Source organism: Tinamus guttatus, unplaced genomic scaffold, assembly GCF_059628265.1.
Source record: "Tinamus guttatus ecotype Peru unplaced genomic scaffold, ASM5962826v1 Tinamus_guttatus_pri_ptg000242l, whole genome shotgun sequence".
NCBI classification, from domain to species: Eukaryota; Metazoa; Chordata; class Aves; order Tinamiformes; family Tinamidae; genus Tinamus; species Tinamus guttatus.
The window spans coordinates 4,651,427-4,670,354 of NW_028288776.1; the positions used below are offsets into that span (position 1 = coordinate 4,651,427).

Sequence of the window (18,928 nt, forward strand, 5' to 3'; positions counted from 1 at the left end):
AGTGGGCACTGTGGGTGTCGGCGTGGAGGCATTTTGATAGAAATACATTCTGCTTCAAGTCTGTTGCAAATCAGCAGTTTAGATGCTGGTCAACTTTGTATTTTCTATCAAGATCTATACAAAATCATAGTTGGTTTTTAAAACAATGAAATACATTGACCTTAATCTGAATGAAAATATAAAAATGGTCAAATCCAAGAGCATTACATATCTAATGTTGCCCACTGGTGAAAAAGTTGAGTTAAATCTTGCAGCATTCTTAAGTTGCTTTAGATTATATTTATTTTAACACTGTGTGTGTGTCTCTTGGTTTGTGTAGGACCTTGCAAATTTTAAATAACGAACTTAAAAAGGGTTGACATTGTGTTGCTACTCTGTAAATTTGTTTGACATCAGTGTTATTCTGTATAATTTCTTTCATTTCTTTGCTCAACAGAACAAGTGCTCATATGTTGGCTGTGGTGAATCCCATGTAGATCACAGTACTACCCATTCACAGGTATGTGCATTTGCTAGTAATAGTTGTTTGCAAGAGTGGAGTAAAATTAGAGAACTTTCTTTACCCTGGCTAGGGAAATCAGTAACGTCAGCCAGCATTAGCTGAGTAAAATTTCACATAGCTATTAATGTCTTAAAACCATAGAAACAAGTTATATTAATGTGAGAGTTTGAGCTCATAATCTTTGTGTGACTGTATAATTATTTATGTGATTCTAAAACTATTCTGTTCCCTAAAAGAGCATAGTGAAATAAAAACGCATAACAGCAGATAGTGGTGATCTTTAAGATGTTAGATTTCCATGTGAACAAAAACCTTCCTAATAGACAGTACTTCAATTGTAGTCCAACTTTTTGGAATTGTATCTGCCTGATGGATAAGAGCAACTCTCTTCTATACAGAAGGGTTGTAGTGAAGCCTTTGAAGAGGCCTCTTTTATTGCAAAGAGGAGGAAAGATAGGTTAGTGAAATAGGTGGCTTGTTTTTCTGCTGTGCTGCCTGTTTCAGTGGCTATGGATTAAGACAGTGTAGGCCCTGCTGAGAGTATCTTTTCCTGCTCAGTGCTGATCCTGGAACTTGTTCAGTAGGAGCAGTGGAGTGTGTGCATTGTGTGCCTTAAACGTGCCAAGTTCGGGCATGGCTGGACAGCTTGAGTGCTTCTGTTTGGGTCATACACTTGCAGTTTGCTCTGTGCATATGTATGCTCTAGTGTTAAGTTTTAAAATGAACAGATAGTATATGCAGGGTTTTTACAAGGAAAAAGTAGGCTTTATGAGCACGTTTACACCTCCTGACCCTTTTTGAAATGAGGGACGTACCTAATACTACATTAATAAAAATCCAGACTAGTAGCTGTATGAATCGGTTCCAAAACCTTTACAATAAATATATAAATAGGATGCTTGAAGTGCAGTTGGGGAACAGATGGTCCCTGAATTTGTTGACTATAACTTTATACCTCTTGACTTTCTACTGTAGCTTATTCCTGCTTCTTCGCAAGCTCTTTTTAGCTATGTTATATATTTGTGAGGTTAAAGAAAGGGAATAGATACTAACATGGGAGATAGAAGGGTGATGTGGATTGGTGTTTAGTCTAGGTCACCTCAGTTTCTACCAGCAGGGTTCCCTGTACTGCAAATAAATAACCATGTTCGTCTTCTCTTTGAGAATATTAATAAGCTGGTGCTCTGGAGACATTAATTGCTTATGCAACTGAGGCTGCAGAATCAGGCATATTTCTTATTATTTAAAAAATACTTAAATATCTCAAGTCTGACAAATTTTTGAAGAAGGTCTGTGTAATAAAAACGTATCCCACGTTTCATATTTTAAAACATTGTTCTTAAACAAGGCCTTACTAAATCTGTGGGGGAAGAAGTTGGGCATCTGCAGCAGTTGTTGCACTTTGCTAAGTTCTAGCTGATTGCTTGCTGCCTGCAAACCTAGCTGGTGCCTTCATATAAGAAAAAGACGCAGTAAAGATGGTTGAAAATCTTTGGAGGGCAATAGCAACCGTGCAGAATCTTTCAGTAAGCAGAGTTTGACAAAAGATAAAGGTAAAAATATCATCCATCTATGAAGCTTTCATAAAGCCCCATGGTATGAAACTCTCAAGAGAACTGAGTCCAAATGAGTGCCTGTTTCAGTGTGAACAGTTCTTGCTATAACTGAACTAAAAATCTTACTCATCTTGCCCCTTTGCTTGTTCAAAAGCCAGTAACTTAATTTTCCTACAGCAAACAAGCAAAATTAAGCACTATCCTTGCTTTTGATGTTACCATTCATAGACATTCCTAGAAAGTGAGGGGTTTTTTTAAGTGTTAACACTTTTAACACCAGACTGTTCTGATTTTTGAAATTACTCAGAGGCATATCATATACGACTATAGCTTACATTCATCATGACTGCAGCTTGTTGCTAGTCTGAGTGACTCGTGCTAAAAATGTTGTATTTTCAGTAATGAACTGATTTTTTTTAATCTTCTAACGTGTATTTGTTTCATTGTTGAGACACAGCTTTTTAATAATTCCGTTCAAACTTTATATATAGAATTATATATATATTTCTGAATCCCTTTCTCGGCTTTTGTTCTGTTTTAGGAAACAAAACACTGTCTAACTGTCAACCTTACTACACTCCGTGTTTGGTGTTATGCCTGTAGTAAGGAAGTATTCTTGGACAGAAAATTGGGTTCTCACTCTCTGCTACCGAATGCAAGATTGTCTCACCAAACACAAGAAAATAGTGTGCAGGTATTTTTAAACCGATACAATATATAGGCAGCTGTAGCATTACAGTAAAGTAGTAGTATTTGTACATGTCTTTTGTGGAATAAGAGGCTGACTCTTTCTCCTGTGTTGCCTGTGCTTTCTACTCAGTTCTCTTTATAACGCTTCTCTGAAGAGCAGATGCATTCTCTGCATACGCCCCGAGAATGCCTTTTGATCTTACTGTCCGTATTGTTTAAACTGACAATAAGTTGCAAGGTACAGAAAAAGCACAGAGTTAATTTTAAGACTGAAGGTTGATCAGCTGTGTTTGCCATTCTGTCAGCTCTTAAACTTCTTAGCTACAAAAGTCATTATAATAATTACTGGCTATTTTGCATGTAGTAGCAAAATGCTTTAGTATGTTTTGGCCATATTCTTCTCCTTGGCATGTAAATATTAAAGAATATACTATCAAGTAAAATATAGACCTAAAATTGTAATTATTTATACAATTGTGTTATTACTTTCTGAAGTGCTTAACTTTCTAACTCTATGTTTCTTAGCAGTTAGAGTAAGTGAAGAGTAAGGTAATGGTGGAAAATAATAAGATAACATTGGAGTCAATGTTATTTCTCAAACAGCATAATTCAGTTCTGTGTATAGGATGTTCTTCTGCACCTTCAAGTGTGTTTTTTTAAATATTCTCAGTTACTAATGCTTATGAAGGCTAATAGTATGGTTCATTCTATTTTTGACAGTTTGTCAAACTTGTTTGGCATGATGTTTATATCAAAAAATCATTATGTCTTTAATGAAAGATGAAATGAAGATGAAATGAAGATGAAATAAAATGAATGCATAAAAATGACTGTTAACTCAAAACTGACACAAACAGCAGTGAAGCGTTTCTTAATATGCCTTGCTTTGGGTGTAGAGCTATGGAACAGATTGGCACTTTTTCAATATGATGCTTAAAATAAGTGGAGGGGAAAAGTCTAACTCAAATATTCATTGTGAACAGAATTTGGTAATTATCTCAAAATATCAGCTTCCAAATTGGAATAGTTCTATTGGCATATGTATTTTTAATTTCTGTTTAGCAGGAATTCTGAATTAATATAAAGCTGAGTCCAGGCTTAATTCCCTTCTGTCCTGCTCTACTTATTTTCTTTTAATCTTCTAAGGAAATAAGTATAATTCCCAGAAAAACAGTGGAGCTTGCACATTTTGACTTGTATTCTGTTTAGAATGTTTATTTATATGCTCACAGGAATTTGTCAGGCAATAAATGTTTGCCTGCCTAATATTCTGTTTCTCTATGAGTTTTGCTTGCTGGAGGTTTGTCTTTGAATGTAGTAAGACATCTGGTAGCAAATGAAAAGCACATACACAACTCTGAAGTGATGACTGCTGTGTTAGTGTTGCAGTGCTGGCTTACTGTTTGTTATCAAAGGGAAGGAAATATTATTATAACTTACTCTTTTTATTCTCTTCAACAGTCATCTTTAAATGGTACAATCCTGTCACTGCTAGTCTGAAAACAAAAGCTTGTTGTTCCTAGTAAATTTCCTTAGTGTAGCTGTGGAATCCTTTTATTCTCACTTTGAGAAATGAGCTTTTAAAATGCGGTTCTCATTCACACATTTTTAGTTCCTATTTTTTTGGGTGGAATTATGCTGAAGTTTGAGAGGAAAGAAAATACTTACCAATAAATCTACTTTTCTCTTTTGATAAGGATTTTAAAATACCTAGTAATCCTGTACTGAAGATTCCACTAGCAGCTGTATTTGATGATCTAGATGCAGAAGTGGAAGAAGATGAGTTGAAGACCAGAGGTAATAAAGCAAAAATCAGTAATTTATTGCTGAAGTTCTGAATAGTGGAAAATTCAATTGATGCAAACCTTTTTAGAAATTTTAAAATATATTTTAAAAAATCCTTTTGTGTTTTACTTTGTCATGGACTAAAATGACCAGAAGCAATTCCTATGTTATAGGATTAAAGCTGGCCAATGGTGTTAATTACTAAATGCTCTAAGCTTTCCAGTTATAGTAATTAAGGTAGTGATTCTGTGCTAATAAATCTTACTATGCCTTCTTGGACAACAGCAGTTTATTTTGAAATTAATTACTTCATTATTTTAATGATGCACTAGCTAAGAACAGAAATAGGTGAATTCTTTTCATTGAGCTCAGATAGTGCTCTAGCTAAGACTTGTCTGAATAGCCTCTCTCCGAATGTTTAGGGAGTACTTTTGGTGACTCTATTTGCTGGATTGGTTATTGAATGAGTTTAGTTGTAACTTGTGTGTGGAAAAGCTATTTGCAGTTTTCAGTAAAGAAAGTAAACAAAATTAATTCTTGGGGTAAAGTGAACAGTTTCTATGAAGATTAGGGTAGTAGGTCTGCATAGAAAGAGACTGATTGTAAGTTAATTAAATCTTCAGTTCTGGGCTAATTACAAGCTCAATAGGTTTTGAATGTATAATCTAATCTTAACTATTAGCATGAACTTTAAACAGAAGATTGAAAACTTTCTTTGAAAGTCTTTGATAGTATGATGAACTGTTATGAACAGCACAGAAATGATTTACCAGCCTAGTTAAATTCTTAAGCTTAATAAAAGCTTAAATAACTGATAAATACTTTTTAAAATAGCAGTCTGCAACTCTCATAAAACATTGCAAGTTAAGAAGGCTACTTGTCAGAAGTATATTAGTCAGCCAAAATCAAAATACTAACTATTTTTTCTAGATAGAATAATATTCTGTTAGGGGTCCTATATTTCTTTTAGTTATACCTTTGTGTTCTAATGAAAAAGCCAATTGGCAGTTATGATATAGTTAGTATGTATCTACTAGAAAGTATTCCTTAGTATGACTTTGTATTAACTTAGACTTGCTAAATATTAATTATTTTTCAGGTCTTACAGGATTAAAAAATATTGGAAACACATGTTATATGAATGCGGCTTTACAAGCACTTTCCAACTGGTGAGGAAAATGGATATAAAAGTAATCTTGTATTTGCATATGCATACATTCTCTGAAGATTGAGTTGCAGGTCATGAAGGGCTTGGCTTCCAAAGGTTTCTGTTAAAGCTTAACCTTGCACGCTACAAGCACCTGTGTTACCTATACAATCAAGTATTATTGGATAAGGATTGGTGTCTCTTTTTTGCCCTATTCATTCTATTTCCTTGATGTCCTCAAGGATATATGTCATTCTAGAAATCAGAAGAAAAGCTGACTTAAACAACATCCCCTGCCCAACTCTTCAAAAAGCAAGCTGCTTTTCTTTTCCCTTAGCATAAGAAACCAAATGAAGTACCTAAGTATGATTAGAAAATTAGAAAAAAGATATGTTAAACTTAAAAGCTCCAAATTCAGTACTTGTTAACTCTGTACATGGAATGTTGTAACGGTGCAAAATTGTCTTAGGAGTGTCTAGGGTACAATATCATCTCCTTGCTTGGAGATAGTGGGCAGGTTCATGAAAGAGAAATCTAAGGCTAAAGAGATAGAAGGTCTATCCGACTCCAGAATGTTTTGTACTGCAGATTATTAGAGGCTTGGGACAATATTTAAACACATACCATGTGTGTTTACTGTATGCAACTGCTTTGACCACAGTTCAAGACAGGGCAAGCTTCAGTAGGCTCTGCTGAAAATGTCTGCTTAGGGAGAAGGGAGTTGAGCAAAGTACTGGTGCTTTAATTTCCTACCCTTCTCTAGAAGATGAAGTGATATAAGGCCTCTAGTCGAAGAAATACCAAAGTTTGCAATATGCTGGAATAGCATCTTTTGTATCAAAATAAGTTAAAACTGTGCAAGATGGATTGACTTGTTAAAGGGTGGAGAGAAGAAAAAGTGAGGGTTGGCAACATGCAATGAAGTAAACATTACAAATCATAGACATGATCAAAAATATCTTTAAATAATGATGTAAGAGAAATTATTTACCTAAAAACATCATGTGGCCGTGCTGGGTGCTAGCAAAAAGATCTTGGCATCTGTTTACAGCCTAGTCTCGTGGTGACTGTTGCCATAGAGGTATATGTGTATTTCTGTGATGGACAGTAGAACTTGCACAGAATTTGAATCCGATTGGACAGTTGGGTGCTCTAAAAAATGTCAGGATAAGTTTAAGGAGCAGAGCTGCTTTACCAAGGAGGTTATCTTACTAGGAGACACTTCACTACAGCATTTGAGAACCCTGGAAACTAAATTGTTCGTTCATGTAGTAGTAATTACTCTTGAATAATATCTTGTATGAAATGTAGATTTTTCTGTTGTATTTTAACTACTTGAAAACATTTTTTCCTCCTATATCTATTCAGCCCACCTTTGACACACTTTTTTCTTGATTGTGGAGCCTTAGCCAGAACCGATAAGAAACCAGCAATTTGTAAAAGTTACCTCAAGCTGATGACAGAACTCTGGCACAAAAGCAGGTATTGTATCATTCTGGTGATAAAAAGGTTATAAATAAGACAAACTCAGTATTAGGATTAGTCTGTCATAGATGTGTGTTTGTTCTAAAAGGACTGGTACATACTGTTTGGAAAAAAAGGTCCATTTCAGTACGAAAATTTTGTGTCGGAAACAGTGATCTTCAAGAAGAGCTGAAAGGGTCAGACTTTTGCTTTAGGAAGGAAAAACTAACGAGGATTTAAATATTGTAAATCGTAATTGGTTCTTTTCTGTATGTGCCAAAGATTGTACAATGCTTATTCACGTGTTTCTTGTTGCAATTTTTAGCAAGGATGGTCTATCAATTATTTGTCCTTAGTAACCTTAAGTGCTTAAAAACAGACTTATATCCCTAAGAAATACAGTAGTTACATATTTTAGATCTGTCTCTTCTTAATTCTATATTCTGTGCTTTATCAACTGCTTTTCCTTGTGTGGAATTTGTCTAAGAAATTACTTTAAAAATACTTAAAACAGTTAAGCAGTAGTCGTGCATAGCATGAAGAGTGTTTGATTCTTTATCGTGGAGGCCATTGGGTGTTGTGAACCTTAAATACTATGTCTAATAAAGATGGTTAATACAGTCTTTGCTCTTCTGTCAAATGAGAGATACAAAGAAAATTTTTGTGTTTATTAAAAAATAGCTCAATACCACTATTCGACTAAGGTTGTCATTAAACTGTTAGATTTGTCATAGTTCAGTTTAATGTAAAATTATGATCCCAGTAAAGATAGAAAAAAAATGCTTAAATGCTTTCTTTCTCTTTTTCCTTCTTTAATATACGCTTTTTTTTCATTTAGGCCTGGTTCTGTTGTTCCTACTGGTCTATTTCAAGGAATTAAAACAGTTAATCCAACATTTCGAGGCTATTCACAACAGGTGAAAGCTATGTTTTTTTTTTTCTTTCTTAAATCCGAGTCATAAAGCTGTCCTTAATCTTATTGTTGTGCTTCCTGTGTTCATTTAAAGCAGTTTCAGCATGAATGTACTTTGAAACGTTGAAGTTTGTGTACTTAAAATCTGTAGATGACCTGAAAATCCTTTCAAAATTTAAGTTGTATCAGGCTTTGACATTTGAGGAAAAACTCCTCCTCTTTTAGAAGAGGGTAAATAATGAGTATCTAAAACCTTCTTATTTGTGTTAAGTAATACTGCTGAGTCTGAGCATCCCCTAAAATAAAGGTGTTCATAAAAGAAAAAAAAAAATCATCTGCCAGCTGTATTCTTTAAGATCATAGTAGCAATTTTTTTCATTTATTAGCTTTTTTAATCTATATCTGTTTCATATAAAACACTATGGAAATTGTTAATTGATAAGCTGTTAAGTATACATGAATTATTACTTAGTGAAGGCATTTTTATATGTTCTTTTGGACAATATCTTAGTGGACTGATATAGTTTACAGTGTTTATTAATAGCTTTTTGCAGTAGAATCTTTACTTTACTAATAGTAACTAAAGCTTACTAGTATCCTTAGCAGATTTCAGCAAACCTTTGTAATTCAAGGAAATTTTGTTGTTTTAGTTAATGTGTTTAATATTGGAGCATTAAAATATCAAAATAAGTAGCAATAAAGTCTTTAAATAGTCATCTCAATACTGATTCGTGTGCTAAATTATTCTGGCGACTCAGGACAATTTAACTTATTCGTTAATTTCTTAAGACGCCTCCTCTTCCCTTTCTGGTAAAGTGGGAAATTGTCGATCTTTAACCTAACAAACTACATGGAAACTTGATTCCTGCAGCTTTGAATGCTGAGTGAAAAATATTTTTTGTGGATGTATAGTAGTACAAAAGTATTTAGTAATAAGCTTCATAGTTAATTAAAACATAATGGGTTCTATGTGACTGACACTTCCCTATTGCTCTGCCTCGCAAGCTTGGCAGGCGGTTCATCTGCTTTGTCCAATATTCAGTGTAAAAGAAATTATTTTGCCCAATCAGAATGTTTAGTCGTTAATCTACATCTCAGGTATTGAGTTGTCTATGTAAAAGTACTGTCGGCAAATAGGCTTATTGATTTTTTTTTTTTTTTTTTTTTTTTGAGGGGGGAGGGAAGGCGGAGACTTGGTAATGAAAAAAATCTGCATCTGATATTACAAGACTTGCAAGAAATTACAATAAATTTACAAGAAAGTAATGATGTGTATATTTTTTGTATTAACCAAGCAGCATGAATGTTTGACAGGCAGTAGTTAGTTTAACACATAACTGCTATGATGGTGAGGTGGGAGGCTGAGCAGCAGAAGTGATTATTATGAACAAACAAATTGTAAAGAAGAAAATGGAAGCATGTAGTAGTTACCAAAAAGGGACCGTTGTTCTCTCCCTTGTCTCCTTTTATTTGATATTTCAAGGAACCCAGCTGGTGGGTGGATTTTGAATGTAAATATATATATATATATTTTTTTTCCTTTTAGCATTACTTCAAAACACAGATTAGACTGGTAGTAATGTTCCACAACCCTGTGGAAGATTGATAGTCCTTAAGGAATCTTGCTCGGTCTTCAGGTTGGGGGGAGAAAAAAAAAAGTTAAGAACTTGTTGCCAACGTGATACAATAGGAAAACTGGGATATCATACCGTAATCCTTTTAATTAAGAACTTCCTGGCCCAGTGAAAACAAGGCTCTGATTACCGAAAATGCTGTGCAACTTTTCCAGTTATCCACCCCAAAACAGTCTGTTACCAGCGAAGCTGGAGTTTGACCACATTCTTTGTGGTCGCTTGAGTTAAGCTTATTGTATGTGTAAGCTACAGCAGTATTTTTGTCAAAGTTGTTGGAAACGCTCGTTAGCAGAAGTGTTTACGAGGAAACTTGTATTGATATTCAAGATTCCTTGTGATACATGGAAATGAATGCAGGAACATGTTGTCCAAAAATCAGTTTTTTGCACTTTAGTTTAGGGGTAGGGGAACACTACCTTATTCATTAATTTGTCAGTTGTACTTTTCATTCTAGTTATTCATATTGTTCCTAATATAATTTAAATATTTTTCAAATGCAATGGAATAATGTTGTCAAACTTATTTAAAAATCCTAGGATGCACAAGAATTTTTGCGTTGTTTAATGGACTTGCTTCATGAAGAACTGAAAGAGCCTGTTGTAGAAGTGGAAGATGCCCAACCTATGAGTGTTGAAGAAAGTATGGAAGGAGACGAGAGCCCTTCAGACATAGGCTTTCAGTCTTGTGAAACCCATGGTACCAGCGATAAATCAGAAAATGAGTCTGTCTTCAAACCTGTCTTGGAGGATTCTGCAGAGACAGCTATGTTAATTCAGGATGATGAAAACACTTCAGTCATGTCCAAAGACTGGCAGAAAGAAAAGGCATTGTGCAACAAGCTTAACCAAGAAAGCTCTATGGAAGACTTGGAAAAAGATGTAAATGTTGCTTCAGAAACCACTGAATTTTTAAATAATCAAGGAACTGTCAAAGTGCAGATACACAGCAGATTCTCAGGTAAGGCATTACTGATGTGCACATGAAACAGTCACACTCTCGGCTGACATAACTGTGTGTGGAAATGAGTTCTAGGATGCTGCGGAGATCTATAAATCTAATGGGATAAGTGGGTTTACTTGTAAGCAATTTAATTTATCTTTCAGTTTACATGTTTTGTAATCCATTCTGAAATTACCTGGAAAGCCAAAGATTTTTAGTGGTTAAGACTTCATATAATCTAGAAGGGAGGGGAATTTTTCTTGTTTTGATTTTAGCTTAATATGTGAATTAAAGTCATGTTGCATTTTTAAACGTCCAGTGTTCTGCCAGTGAAGATAAGTGACTTGTGTAACTACAGTTGGCTTATCCTTACAGTATTTTGAAATAATTTATGACCTAATGCAAATATTAATTGCAGAATACATCAGTGATGTCCACATGAATGATCTGTCTACAGTCCAAAGCGCCTCATCGAATGAAGGGATAAATGCACACTTATCAAGCAGTCCTCCAAAATCATGCTCATCATGCCCATCCCTGGTGCCAGCCCACAAAAAAGGTATTGACACTTATCCCCTGCTAAAACTGAATTGCTCCATATTCCAACTTCTGTTTTGTTTTTTGCATCTTAACTTCTGCACAGCAGGCTTTCGGATATGGAACACTCTTTCTCTATTCTCATTCCATGCTGTTTGTGTAGCAATGCAACACTGGAAGAGAACCAAGATGTTAGGTGGCTGAAGCCTGTGACATACAAGGAGAGGCTGGGTTTGTTCGGTGTGAAGGGGGAATGTTGCTTTCATCACCCCTTTAATGGATGGTTATAGAGAACACAGAGCCAGACTGTGCTTGAAGCCCTACAGCAAATGGAAATGGAGGGAAGATGCAGTAAGGAAAAATTCCATTAGTTGGAAAGAAAAAAGGCTTTGAAATAACTAGCTGAGTACTTCAACAGGGGACCAGATGTTGTGGAATATCTGTCTTGAGGTGGGTTTCCCACTGTCCAAAAGTAGTACTGCTCTGAACAAGGATATACCAAATGATACCGTACCAACCTCAGCTACTCTGATTTTTGTCACTTCCCAACAACCTTGCTCCTGCTCATATTTACAGAGTATTGAGAGACCAGATAACTCTACGAAGCAGAAGTGACTAGGAAAGTAGTGGGGCAGCCATTTGCAGGCTCACAAGCTTTTCCTTATTACCTGTGCTGAACTTGTGAATAACACATAATTACCTAATCAGATACAACTCTCCCCTGTTCTTTTCCATTTCTTCCTTGCTGAAAGCAAATGATGTTTTTGGGTGACATAATTTTAAGATGTTCCTGCTTGCCTGTCCTCCTTTTTCTTGCTATTTGTTAACATGGATCACGACAGATATAACACATCTCCAAAATCACTGGCAAGTGGAAGCTTTAGAAGTGTCTTAGAGCCATGTAGCGATAAAATTAAAAAAAAAAATAATAAAAAAAAGGAACCTTAGCACATATGGGACAAAAGGCAATATAAGGTAGCTTGTGTCCATGATAAATAATATATTATCTCATGTGCTGTGGAAGAAGATTTTTCAGTTTATTCCTAACAGCTCTTCTTTTTTGGTGATACTGTTAAATCCAGCGTGTTTTTTTTTTTTTTTTTTTTTTTTTTTTTTTTTTCAATCTTTAGACAGTTTTCTAGGTAGGGGTGAGACAGACAGTATCTAATACGGCTCGACAGCCAAGAGCCGTGGGTTTTTGCTAATGGGCCGACCCTTTATCTATAAAGGAGCCTTGGGAGGTTGTATTTTTAGGAAAAGTTTACTGGAGTTTGCTTTCCTTTTCACTGTAATTAATTCCATGTTTCACTGCATATCATGTTACTGTCCGCTAGCAGTTTGGCAAGGTTTGCTTCTGACTCCTGCAGGACTTCTGAGCAGTCTCTTGGGTAACATATTGACGTTGGCAGAGGGTTTGCAGTCGTCTTCTGTCTCATTTCTGAAAGCACATAGACCCCAAGAGGCTGCTCTGGTGTGTTTGCTTAATTAGCAGAGGATGGGAGGGGGTGATTTTGGGGGCGTGTGGTGCTTGTTTTGTTTTAAGCAGCAGCTTAAATTTAGGTCAGACACATTTAGTCTGATAGTTCAGCCTAGTTTGAACTCACCGTTACCAATACAAGAAAGTTGTATATGAGCTCCGCTCTTTGGCCCAGTGTGGTTAAAAATGGAAAAATATGATCTAATTCTATGTCAGATAGAATCTGCCTATTTAAAATTATTCTTTAAGGGTTAGTGCAGAGATTGATCTGATGGTAGTAGACTGGAATCCAGATAATGGATTTCAAGACCAGCAGTTTGAGTTGTAGTCAGTTTAACAGTGGCTACATTTTCTAGTCTCTCTCTAAGCAGCTTGAGGAACTGACATGGGTTGCCTGGCAGTAGCAGTATTCTGGTTGTGAAATCTCTTGAGAAATCTTTGCTAAAGAGAAAAGAAAACTTGTCTCGTGATCTTAAGTATGTGGCATCTTTAAATATATTATGCAAAGTTTGAGGAAAGCCAAATCTTCTGATATCTTGATTACTTTTGTTTTGTCATTTTTTCTAGTTGCAACTGTGTCTTCACCAAAAAGGAAGAAACGCAAGAAGTACAGGAGTGTTATCTCTGACATATTTGATGGGACTATAATAAGCTCAGTACAGTGCTTGACTTGTGATCGGGTGAGTAAGGAGTTGGGGATGGAAAGGAGTGTTTTTCTTGTGTGGGTGTTTTTGTTCCCATCCTACCCTCCAGTACAAATATTTTTGGCTTTAGGGATATAGGCCTTCCCTGATAATCTGTTATTTCTTGTAGCAGGTTTCCTCAGAAGATGAGGCTGTTCCATACTTGTTTACTCAGATGCTAATAGGATCTGCTCCCAGCGCTTTATATGTAGACTATATGTAGCTTGCTTTCTTTCAGTTAGAAACTAACACAGAGATAAAAAAAACTTTGAGAGCCATTTTACAGCAAGGCCGAAGTAAGAAAGTTGATCTTCAACTTTTCTTAGGTATGATTAGGTTTTAGTAATATTCTGTTTTTTTTTTCCTAATATATGCCTGTTACTGTGCTGAATTGTAACAAATAATGTTACAAAGAAAACTAAAAGGTAGTAGTTCAGTTCTACTTTATCACTCTTATCAGGTAAATTGAGGCTGAGTTTAAAAAAAAAATTCAGCCCTTTTAAAAAGTAGTGGCCTTTGGCTGGATTTTTCCAAGTGCTACAAATCGCAAACTGGTTTCTGAAGTTCAGTCTTCTGGATGATGTGCCCTGTCACAGGAACAGTAATTTTTTGGGGCTCCTATTTGCTACTAGAGATACTTAAAATAGAACAAATGAGCATTCAGAAAGAAGAGGGGGAAAAAAAAAAAGTAGTATAATACATCATATGAATTTTGAACATGATATCCCTTGTCCACAAACAAAGACTTCTCTATCCAATATTTGGTACTATTAATGTTTGCCTCATTGTGGTGTACTATTTCTTGCTACTTCACTTGATTTGGAGTTAATAATGTTGAGACCCTAGGTTCAGCTGGTAAACATATGGGAAGTATTTCTTCTTTTGTTTTGCTTGACTGCTTTATCCTGTGACTGTGATCACTAAATCCAGCCTGAGAAATAAAATGTGCATCTGAGGGAATAGACACTCTCTGACAGCAGATCCAGTTGCATCAGGTCAAGATAATGTCAAAGTGGAATACTGTCAGAACGATAGGCTGAAGCCTTGTGAAACTAGCTTGCATAACAAGGGCCTGAGGCAAAAATCTTAGGGCTTTCTATCACTGGTAGGAAGAAAAATGATTAATAATAACATAAGAAAATAACCAAAGTTTCAGTGATTATAATGTATGAGCTCAGTTGCTTTTAAACATGTGTACGTGCTCTCATTCCCCTCAGACCGCAGGCCATGAACTCTAACATACCCTCACTGATAAGTAGTTTGAAACTGCACAACAGCCTGGTAGCTGCTGGTGAGCTTTACAGAATTCATTTTAATTACTTTCTCTCTTAATTCTTTCCTATTTCATTTGTTCCCTGCTTTAGGTGTCTGTAACCCTGGAGACCTTTCAGGATCTGTCTTTGCCTATTCCAGGTAAGGAAGATCTTGCTAAGCTCCATTCTGCAAGTCATCAGACTTCACTAGTCAAGGCAGGATCATGTGGAGAAGCATATGCACCCCAGGGATGGATAGCTTTTTTTATGGAGTATTTCAAAAGGTAAATGATTTTTGCCTTGTTTTCTTGACTTATTTCTCTAATTCCAGATTCTGCTTTTTGGCAGAACATTTGTTGTTTTTTTCTTTTCTGTCAATGATGTTTCAGGTTTGTTGTCTCATGTGTTCCTAGCTGGTTTTGGGGTCCAGTTGTAAACTTACAAGACTGTCTTGCTGCCTTTTTCGCCAGAGATGAGCTTAAGGGTAAGAGGTTAATTCATATGCTTACTTTTTAAATCACAATAAAAAGATCTTTGCTTTATATAATTAAGGAATGGCCACCTGTTAGACTCCTAACACAGTTATTCCTTGCTTACAGGATCATTCATTTTTAAAATGTTAAGTATCCAGTCAACTGAATATTGAGTCAAAAATGCCCATAAAGATTGCTTTAGAAGTGTCAAGTGAAACTGAATTCGGCTTAATGAAGTACTGACAGAAAACTATCAATACTCCTCATATCCTTAATGAGGACATAATAAATTTTACCTTTTAAACTATGCACCACCCTCCTTTCTGAATTATGCTCTGCTGCTTCATAGTAGAAAGCATGAAACTTGGGAAAACTTTCTATTAAGTTGCATTGTCAACACTCTTATAGCAATTAAACACTGAATGAAATCTAAAGACACAAATTTTCTTGAAGTTTTTATGTAGCCGATATATAAACTTGAAGGATAATTTGGAGAATAATGTCTATTTTTCTTCTCCCCTATGTTTGCAGGTGATAACATGTACAGTTGTGGAAAGTGTAAAAAGTAAGCTGGCTTTTATCTCTGTTTCAATTTGTCTTTTCTTTTGCTCTTATTCAAGAGACATTTATTTCTTTGAAACATGTTGTAGTACCTGACAATCTTCTGACACTACCTTGTACTGTGGCTGCCATTAATAACAAAGGTTCAGGAGCAAGGAAGCATTAGCTGCCTATACTCAGGATTATAGACCAAATGTGGTTACTTCTCCCATACAATTCTAAATTCTTTTGATCAAGATAAAAGCTGTTATACTTCTAAAGTACTAGTGAGTTTTCATTAAGATGCAGTAGGCCACTTTACTGTGTACAAGTTTTGCTACGGCTTTGATAGACTAAAGAAGCAAGAAACAGTTGAGTTTTTAAAATTGCTTAAAACCCTATTTGGAAAAGGAGCATCATTTCATGCTATACAACTGATCTGTTGCATGTTTCTTAAGATAAATTTGAGTAGGGGTGTGTGTGTGGTGTTTTGCATGTGGGGGGTGTTTTTTTTTTTTTTTTTTTTCTCCTTCTATAAATAGTCAGCTTCTGTGAAGCTTCATTTCCTGTATGCTAGGAGAAACTGTTAACTAGATGGAACCTAATTATCTGTAGCTACTGCCTTGAATTTTTCAGCAGAACAAATTCTTCTCTGGCAAAGTGTCATTATTTGTATAGTTTGGCTACGTCATGCCCATTCTGCTTTCCACATTTACAAATTTAATACGCAGTTTAAGACTTTGTCATGTCTCTTGTTGATCTAGCACAGTGAAATAAATTATCTGTTTTGTTTTTGCTTAGGTTAAGAAATGGAGTTAAATTCTGCAAAGTCCAAAAGTTTCCTGAGGTACTGTTACTACATGCACTTTAAAACACTTTTTCTGCATGATTAGGAATGTGGTAAGGCTAATAAGTTGCACAGAGTAAATTGTGTTCATAGTGTTACGTGATGAATGCATCTACATATTGATGTGTGTTTTACAAATGTGAGTAGTATTTGATAATGTACCTTTAAGAAGATGAACAATCATAGTGAAAAGTCAAGCTGGAAGATTTTTTTCCTGTTATTGTCAGACTGCACAACTGATGCCATAACACAGGAGGACATAATGTAGTGAGGCTTAACACTTTTGACCAGTAATGTTTTGTATTTTAAAAGTAATCAAAACTTACACCTCTAAACATGAGTTGGTGGCTGCAGCAATTTGGAGGAATTACTTTTCCTCGTGACAAGAATGTGTAATAGGTGCATTGAGGAAAAGGTATGTCCTTCCTTGCTGCATTAATGGTAATAACTGTGCAGGTCAGCCTCTTGCACTGTCAATGAGTCCTTGAAGAAAATTCCTCATCGAGCCCCAATTGATTAAAAAGCTGAGGAGTACAGTGTGATCAGTCACTTCATGCAGTAGAGAAAAATGAGACTTTTGGGATGATGAAAAGATGACATATACAATATGTTTATCAAATAGCATGTACAGATCTTGAGTCCCGATCTTGTTGCTCCTTCCTGCAGATATTGTGCATTCATCTCAAAAGATTTAGACATGAACTTATGTTTTCCACGAAAATCGGGACTCACGTATCCTTTCCCCTGGAAGGACTTGATCTTCAGCCTTTCCTTGCCAAGGACAGTCCAGCCCAAATAGTGACTTATGATCTGTTATCTGTCATCTGCCATCATGGAACTGCCAGCAGTAAGTGTGAGGCTGAGGGTTTTGCATTTGCCATAGATATTAACATCAGCACTTCTGTTGAAAGATAATGTTTATGTAGTGAAGGGTAAGTAGATAAGCATTCTTAATTTTAGATGTGGTATGCTCTGGCATTTTTACCCTTAAAACCATAAGAAGAGCTGCTCTTTAAGAGTAGAGATGTCTTAAAACTTATACAGTGCTGCTAAATAAAACTGCAATCCAGAAAAATAACAGACCCTGGAATATAAAGCAAGCACAAAAATGTAACATCCCTCCTACCACCCAAGAACAACAAAAATTCCTCCAAATATTTGCTCTGTTGAAAGTAAGCAGCATGAAATAATGTTAATGTTACATACCAACAGATGTTCAGTTGGTCTGCTACACTCTGTAGGTGGTGTATGCATGTCTAATGGTTGGATGCTTTGTAGGTTTTTTTTTTTTTTTTTTTTTTGAGTTCACAAAGCACCACAAACATACCAGTATCTTAAAATAGAACAAACAAACAAAAAAATTGTGCCAGCTAATCTCAACACAGGCAGTAACTTTTATTTACACATAATGATGAGTAACTGAAGAAATTTCTTATTGATGTCTGAGGCTCATTTCTGCTCAGACGCTTTTGGTATTTATAAGATCTGTTAAAGGAAGAGAAAAGTAAGTTTGAAGATGGAAGCTTGAAACTCTATAGATTTTCTTATAGAAGTTACCCCTCCCCAAACGGAGGTTCATTGCTTAGATGGATCAATGAATCAATATAGTAGGTATTTGATTATTAGATATTGTCAGTTTAATTGGTATTTAAGAAATAATAATTCCAATATATTACTACTAACACTAACAACCATTAAGTAGTCTTGAAATCCTATAGCACTTACACCACTGTGATTATCTCTGTTTTAATGCATACAGAGACATGAAGAGTTTGTTGAAACTACTTAGGGTAAATTGTTCAAGCAGCTTTAGTCTGAGTTGAGTGTTCTGTGACATGCGGTAGATGTGTAAAGTTACTCAGAGTATGATGGAAGCTCCTCCCTAGGTGATAAGAATGTAGAATTTGATCCCGAATCTGAGATAAGTTAGTATGTATACCCAAGTACTCTCTGGTAATGACTTTAAGTTTCTCCCTTTTAATACACTTTTTGTATTCCTTCATGTTTTGCATAGTAAAATAAGTAGCTTGTTAACAAGTAGCTTGTTTAACTCTGGCTTCTATTGCTCTAGGTGGACATTATATAGCTTATTGTCGGAACAATTTAAATAACTTGTGGTATGAATTTGATGACCAGAGCGTCACAGAAGTATCTGAATCTACTGTGCAAAATGCAGAAGCCTATGTTCTCTTCTACAGGTAAGAGGAAATTAAAAGCACAGTTATAATTCAAGTTAGTCAAATACATTAATAACCTGTTAAGTAATTGGGCCATTTTAATTCAGCTAAGGGAAGAATTTGATGGACCAGTAACAGTGGAGAGAGACTTCAATTATGTCCTTAATGTTTTTTCTGTCACTACCAAACTGCTGGACAGATTGCCCGAGTTGCTTCTCCTCAAGCACAACAATCACTTTTCTTTTTGTAATAGACTGCGTAAGTCATTAGTGCTCTATAGCAGAAATGCTGAATGACAATAAAAGGGTGGA

The 18,928-nt window shown here is 35.6% G+C and overlaps 1 protein-coding gene across 3 annotated transcripts in view; it reads left to right on the top strand.

The window, feature by feature from the left end:
- The window catches only part of USP33 (ubiquitin specific peptidase 33), a 35,811-nt gene that overhangs the window by 7,658 nt on the left and 9,225 nt on the right, over nucleotides 1–18,928 (top strand). For 2 of the 3 annotated variants that reach the window (XM_088526074.1, XM_088526075.1), the window contains exons 5-19: nucleotides 437–499; nucleotides 2,600–2,752; nucleotides 4,446–4,545; nucleotides 5,633–5,702; nucleotides 7,049–7,162; nucleotides 7,983–8,061; nucleotides 10,228–10,648; nucleotides 11,049–11,189; nucleotides 13,212–13,324; nucleotides 14,692–14,864; nucleotides 14,970–15,064; nucleotides 15,585–15,618; nucleotides 16,395–16,440; nucleotides 17,107–17,287; nucleotides 18,512–18,638. In XM_088526074.1, the coding sequence (XP_088382200.1) occupies nucleotides 437–499; nucleotides 2,600–2,752; nucleotides 4,446–4,545; nucleotides 5,633–5,702; nucleotides 7,049–7,162; nucleotides 7,983–8,061; nucleotides 10,228–10,648; nucleotides 11,049–11,189; nucleotides 13,212–13,324; nucleotides 14,692–14,864; nucleotides 14,970–15,064; nucleotides 15,585–15,618; nucleotides 16,395–16,440; nucleotides 17,107–17,287; nucleotides 18,512–18,638 (1,910 nt within the window). The remainder of the gene's footprint in view (nucleotides 1–436; nucleotides 500–2,599; nucleotides 2,753–4,445; nucleotides 4,546–5,632; nucleotides 5,703–7,048; nucleotides 7,163–7,982; nucleotides 8,062–10,227; nucleotides 10,649–11,048; nucleotides 11,190–13,211; nucleotides 13,325–14,691; nucleotides 14,865–14,969; nucleotides 15,065–15,584; nucleotides 15,619–16,394; nucleotides 16,441–17,106; nucleotides 17,288–18,511; nucleotides 18,639–18,928) is intronic. The other variant, XM_088526076.1, reaches the window with a different exon arrangement.